General features: G+C 39.3%; 1 protein-coding gene across 1 annotated transcript; it reads right to left on the bottom strand.

Annotated features, from left to right (window-relative positions):
- Positions 1-2,481: 2,481 nt before the first annotated feature.
- LOC138872558 (uncharacterized) lies at positions 2,482-3,310 on the bottom strand. Its single transcript, XM_070150781.1, has 3 exons — positions 2,948-3,310; positions 2,676-2,843; positions 2,482-2,562 (listed from the first exon to the last, which is right to left on the bottom strand). The coding sequence occupies exons 1-3, from the start codon at positions 3,308-3,310 to the stop codon at positions 2,482-2,484; spliced, it is 612 nt and encodes a 203-aa protein (XP_070006882.1).
- Positions 3,311-6,544: the final 3,234 nt, after the last annotated feature.

Here is a 6,544-nt window from a genome sequence, read left to right as displayed (position 1 = left end):
GAATTGCATCATCCCATGTTTGGTTATAGCCTTATAAGTATTAGCTAATGCTAGAATAAATATTACACTAAATTAATAGAATTAAGTTATCTCATATAAAAAGTGGGATAGCGATCCCATAGCATATTCTTGGATATCTCACCATTGTACCAAACGAATTACAATTCAGTACTCATAATTCCAACGAATCCATAAATAACTAGAGTGAAGCAAGACCAGAGAATTATTATTTTGTGACTGCGTAGATAATCCATTTTAGTTAGAACCTTTTAGCCAAGATAGGAGGAGATAATATTTGGAAGAAAACACAATCATCTATCACCAAATAAGAGATAGTGAAGGAGAATTAGGATCTGTTTGGTACAAAGTTTTCAAATATTCTCATATTTGGTTGGCTTAAATATTTTGGAAAATATTTTTCTCATGACCTCATTTTCTTCCAATTGGGAGAAAATGTTTTCCTATCAAGAGAAGAGAAATTTCAAAACTCATTTTCAACCTACCTCACTCTATTCCCTATCCCCACTCACCCCTCAAAACCAACACCCTCCCTCCCGCATGCCTACCCCTACCCTAAGTAAAAATATTTTAGAGTACTTTTTTATGTTGTAGATATGCTGATAAAGTACTTTCTTTTTCATTTCAATAAAATGAGTATTTTCCTTTCATAACGTAGAAAAACATTTTCTATCATTTCAACAAAATGAGTAATTTCTTTTCATGTTATAGAAAAAGTGCTTTTTTTAATAAAGTAAGTGATTTCAATAGATGACATCAAGAAGATATAAGATGTACATGATTTGGCATTTGAGCTTACAAAAAATATTTTGGCTCCTATACATAATTGGCTAAGCCATAGCTAAGGAACTAATGAAATCCAAAAGTTGATCAATATTGTTGATATGGTATAGTCTAGACCGACAAAACAAATTGGCAATACACAGAGCCTTTAAAGAACCTATAGGAGTTGAGTTTTCATCAAAATATCTCTTATATCTCTCTGTCCAAATGCACCAGAAAATACAAGCAGGGACCATTGACCGGATTTTCCTGATGACTTTATCAACTTTCTATAAACTCCAGCTCTAATAAGCATCCTTGACTGTGTAAGGGGTGACCTATTTAAGACCAAAAAGGCAAAAAAATATACCATATGTCTGAAGCCACTTCACAGTGTAAGAGTAAGTGGCAAGTACTTTCAGTTTCCTTTTGACACATGTAGCATCTGTTAGGTAACTGGAAGTTCCTTTTTATCAGGTTATCTTGTGTGAAGCATGCCTCATATAATGCTATCCATGTGTAACAGATATCCTTTGGTGGCAGCTTGGTTCTCCAAATAAGCTTCCAGGGCTAGTTGTCTATCATGTGATTAGTAGAAAACATTTGTTGATATCCCACCTTGACTGTGTAGATGCCTCCACCATGATTCCCCCATTTAAGTCTATCCACAGCTTGGGGGTTAACATTGTTTTATTGTAGTCTTGCATAGAGGTCTAGCAGCTCGTTTATTTCCCAATCATGCATGTCCCTTCTGAACTTCAAGTCCCAATTGACCCCTTCCCTGTATGCGGCAATAACAGCATTAGGATCTTGGGCTATGGTGAACAAGTTAGGGAATTCAACTTGAAGGGTAGAGTTTCCAAGCCATTTATCCTTCCAGAATCTGATGTATGTACCATTCCCAACTTCAAAGTGGATGTTCTGAGCAAAAGTACTCCATAATTTGATTATGCTTTTCCATAATCCCACACTGTATGGAGCACTTGAGACTTTTCAACACAAGTGATTCAGCTCTCCATGCTTGGTTTTGAGGACAACTTTCCAGAACCCAGCATCCTCCATATTGTATCTCCATGACCACTTCATCATGATGCTTTTACTGTGTGCTGCTAGATCTTTAATTCCCAATCCCCCTTGAGTTTTTGGTTGGGTAACCATTTTCCACTTGATCAAGTGGAATTTATGTTGTTCATTATTGCCCTCCCAGAGAAAGTTTCTTCTTAACTTATCAAGTTGCTTCAAAACCTTTGCTGGGATTGGAAATAAAGTCATATAGTAAGTTGGTATGCTATCCAATACACTGTTGATAAGTGTTAATCCGCCCCCAAATGAAAGATATTACATTTGCCATGATGCAAGTTTCTTGTCAAACTTTTCTATGATCCTATCCAAATTTTAGTGGATCTAAATTTTGCTTCCAAAGGTAAACCAAGATAAGTAGATGAAATTGAACCAATTTTACATCCCATAATACCACCCAACTCATCCATATTTGGGACTTCATTAACAGGATAAATGGTACTCGTCGACATATTCATGTGCAAATCTGAAATAGCTTCAAAAATGAATAAAGTTAGGTTTAGCTGGATCACTTGAGACCACTCAGCTCCACAAAAAATCAGTGTACCATCTGCATAGAGCAGATGAGATACAACAGTTTTGAGTCCCAACATTACTCCCAATTTTAAAAGCTTCTATCCACTATAATTGGCTGGCTTTCTGCAGCATTTTACTAAGCCATTCCATGGCCAAGATGAAGAGGAACGGTGAGATAGGGTCACCCTGTTCACTAGGATAGAATACTTAATAGTAGTGATGCTAAACTTGATTCATCTTATCCATCTTTCTCCAAAGCCTATGTGCCTCAGAATTGTGAGCAAGTATGACGAGCTCACTTTGTCAAAAGCTTTTTCAATGTCTAGTTTAAATAACAACCCTGGCTCTCTACTCTTAAGTCTCCAATCTAGTGCTTCATTTGCAATGAGAGCAGCATCTGTGATTTGTCTCCCTTTTACAAAAGCATTCTGACTCCCTGATACCAACTTCCCAATGACTGTTTTAAGCTTTTCAGCCAAAAGTTTATAAGCAATTGTCTATAATCTTTGAGATCGGTTGCGCCTTTCTTTTTAGGAATCAGAGCAATAAAAGAGGCATTAATAGATTTAACCATGTAGCAACTATGGTGAAAGTGATTCATTGCATCAATAACCTCCTTTTTTATAATCTCCCAAGCATGTTGAAAGAATGCCATAGTAAAACCATCATGTCTTGGAGCCTTATCTGGAGCACATTTTTTAATGATTGAAAGAATCGCATGCTCCTCAAACTCCCTTTCCAACCAGTTTCTCTCAGCTTCTGAAATCCTAGCTAGATTGTCAAACCTAGTTGACGGCCTCCAAGGTTCATTCTCTATGTACAACTGCTGGTAAAAGTTCAGGATTTCACTTTTGATTTCCTCCTTATCTTCAGTGATGACTTCCCCCATCTGTAGCCTATTAGTGCAGTTGTTTCTTCTATGAGCATTAGCCATCTTTTGGAAGTACTTTGTATTTCTATCTCCATCTCATCTTCATTCCAAACAAAGGCGAACATCTCCATTGAGTGACTGTAACTGCTATGGTTTACAGTCAATAGTTCTTAACCAACCCTTTTTTTTTTTTTTATTAATTAATTCATTATTATATTATGTCTTTCTTTCTGAAGGGCTTGCGGTTTATTTCCTTAAGCCATAAGCATCTTGATTTTTGTCTCCATGAAATCTCCTCAATCTTTGCTAACTGCTCAGGTTGATCATTTGAGCCTTCTCAGCTTGTGTTTGAACTCTGCCTTCAGATGATTGTTCCAGTATAGTTAGTTCATTAAGTGCCTTACTTTTTTGAGTTTCTAGTTTTCAAATACATCCCTATTCCAGCATGAGATGTCTTTCTACAGATTCCTCAGTTTTTGAGTCAAGATGAAGTCTGGACTGCCCACTACTTGATAACTGGATCATCATTCTTTAATTGAGTCCATGAATCCCTTTGCTAGCAACCACATATTCTAAAATTTAAAATAAGATGAATTGGAGTCCCAATTCCCACATTCAAGCATTAGTGGCTTATGATCAGACTCTACTCTGGGTAAAGCCACCTGCTTTATTGCCTTGAAGCTGTCATTCCACTCAGATGAAATTAAGAACATATCAATTCTAGAAGCCTGAAGTTGTTCTTCACCTCTAGACCATGTATATTGAGCTCCCTGTAGGGGTAAATCCAATAGTTCCAATTCCAATATAATATCAGAGAAAGATTTCATTTCTCTGGACCTTCTAAGACAATTGAATTTTTCATGCTCATATCTGCATACATTAAAGTCTCCTCCTATCACCCAATGCTCATCCCAAATACCCCTTACTGCTGCCAATTCATGCCAAAGATCATTTCTTGTTGCAACTGAATGTCGCTCATATACCCAAGTATAATACCACTTGAATTGTTCTTGGAGACTTTCTAGAATGACAGAAACTGAGTATATACCTTGCTGAATGTTAATATTTTTCCACAACCTCTTGTCCCACAAAATGATGACCCCGCCTCTTGTGCCATTTGCTTGCAAATCTGCCCAGCTAGCCCATCTATTTCCCCATAAAGAACCTACTAATTGTTGTGACCACTCTTCAATTTTTGTCTCCTGCAAATATACTATATCTTCCTTCCACTTCATCAACAAAGATTTGATGATCCCCTCTTTTTACTCTCATTCAACCCTTAACATTCCAACTAAGGATTTTTACTTTCATCTCAAATGAGCTTTGTGAATCCTACCCCTTACCCTACCTTTCCCTTTTCCCTGGCTTAAATTCGAAACTAATTTTTTCAATTTTGTCACCCCTTTCTTCTTTTTTTGTCTTCGAACAACCCCCTTCGAAACCAGCTGCATTAACCCCAAATGCTTTGCATGCCTTCACCATAACCAACTTTGTCCATTTTGAAGTGGGTATAACAGAAGGAGTATGAACAATTTGTTGATTAGAAGAGTTATCACCATACCAAGGAAGAGAGAGAGTATCATTGTGAGATTGAGAAGAGTAATTAGATTCTGAGCCAAACAGTGGTGCTGATACCCTAATTTGTGGAGGAATAGAAGGAAATTCTATATCCTGGGGCAATTCTCCTTCATCATCAGCATCGCAGAGGCTTGGGAAAATACTCCCTTCTGAATCAGACATCATAGGCTTAGTTTCCAGAGCATGGAGTTGTATTAAAAGGGGATCAAGATTATGAGGTGGAGGTGAGGAGCGTATTTTAAGAAGACATGGGTCTTGGGTTCTGACCTTCCAGATATGTATCTTCTTATTCTTCTTTTTGGGCCTTTATTGTAATAAACTCGATCTGTTTTCTTTGTGTTTGAAGGCCCAGCTTCATTAATAATGCATGCACCTTTGTCTGGTTTCTTAATAATAACTTTTTTAGGCCCAACATCCTTAATAATACTGGCCCTTTTGGCTGGATTATTAAACCTAATATAGGGCCCTACCTCCTTGGCATATGGCAATTTTGAATTAAAGGCTAAAGGCATGTGTCATGCCTATGGCCTATCTATTGATTTGACAACTACAGACCTCGAAACCCTAACCCCTTCTTCTTCTTCAATGAAACCCTTGCTGCTGCTATCCACCCCATCTTCGGCAACCCATAATTTAGTGTGAGCATCTAAAATTATAGAAATTTCGTAAAAGTTGCATATCGGGTGGATACCCCAGCTTGGTGGAAAATTCATCCTGTTTTTCATGTCAGCCTCCTGAAACCTTTTCGGGAAGATACAGAGGATCCTTCAAGGAGCCAGCTCACAATACCCAGTATTCGAGGGCCCAATTCAACCGGGAAGAGGCGTGTTGAAGCTATCCTTGATGATAGAGTGATTCATGCCTCAAGGAAAGATCACCAGGAGTTCTTGGTGAAATGGCAGGGCTGTGATACAGAGGAGAACACTTGGGAGAGGGGAACAAACCTCAAAGCCTACAAGAGCCTAATTGAAGATTATCTTGCAAGTAAGGCGCCGAGGACGTCGCCAACTCAGGTGGGGGAGAATGTCATGGGCGGCTTTCCAGCCGTGCCCCATGACCCCTTGGGCGCGCCCCGTGGCGTCCTAGCAAGCCTTCCAATGCCTAGCGCCACGGACGGCCCCGTGGTCTTGGTCGCGCCAAGTGACAAGCGCGCATGTGCCTCTGTCGCCCCACCGATATCCCTCGCCAGCGCCCAACCGCAGGCAGATGCCAACAGCGCCGCGCGCGCAGACAATGCCGCGCGCGCAGATCCTGATGCCAAAGACTATGCTGCCGACAACGGCCATGTTTTCTGCCTTATAGCAAACTAAGTCTTTTTCATTGTAAATATAGAGTAGTTTTATTCCATGTAATTTCATTATGTTTCTCTAGCTTAATCAAGTCTAGTCTTGTAGCTTTGGATTATTTTTTTTAAGCATTATTAAGGGGGACCAAACAATCAAAACTTTCTAGCAAGCAAACAATTCTCTGTACTGGTGTCTCTCCCCCTCGACACCGCATTTCCTTTCTGTAATAGCTTTCATTAATGCAATCAAGCTTTCTTTCATTCTCAATTCTCATTCCTGTTCTCTCAATTTCTCTTGACATTGGTTTTCCCGTACGGCACTGACAATCTAGTCTAGCGTACGGAGGGGACCTCAGTTGGCGGACAGCAACTGCACTGACATCAGTTGCTTAGCCTTACGTCGCCCTTCCAAGGAATCTCAGGAAGGCGCCGCG

This window comes from Nicotiana sylvestris, chromosome 1, assembly GCF_000393655.2.
Source record: "Nicotiana sylvestris chromosome 1, ASM39365v2, whole genome shotgun sequence".
NCBI classification, from domain to species: Eukaryota; Viridiplantae; Streptophyta; class Magnoliopsida; order Solanales; family Solanaceae; genus Nicotiana; species Nicotiana sylvestris.
The sequence above is the reverse complement of the archived record's forward strand: the minus strand, read 5'-3'. Positions and strand labels throughout refer to the sequence as shown.

Excerpts from the sequence above, each read along its gene's own strand:
- LOC138872558 (XM_070150781.1), bottom strand. The coding sequence starts at position 3,310 with ATGGCTAATGCTCATAGAAGAAACAACTGCACTAATAGGCTACAGATG. Across the intron at positions 2,844-2,947 it reads TTCACCATAGTTGCTACATG|CTTAAAACAGTCATTGGGAA; the intron begins GTTAAATCTATT and ends TTGGCTGAAAAG. Across the intron at positions 2,563-2,675 it reads TTGAAAAAGCTTTTGACAAA|GGTGACCCTATCTCACCGTT; the intron begins GTGAGCTCGTCA and ends CCTAGTGAACAG.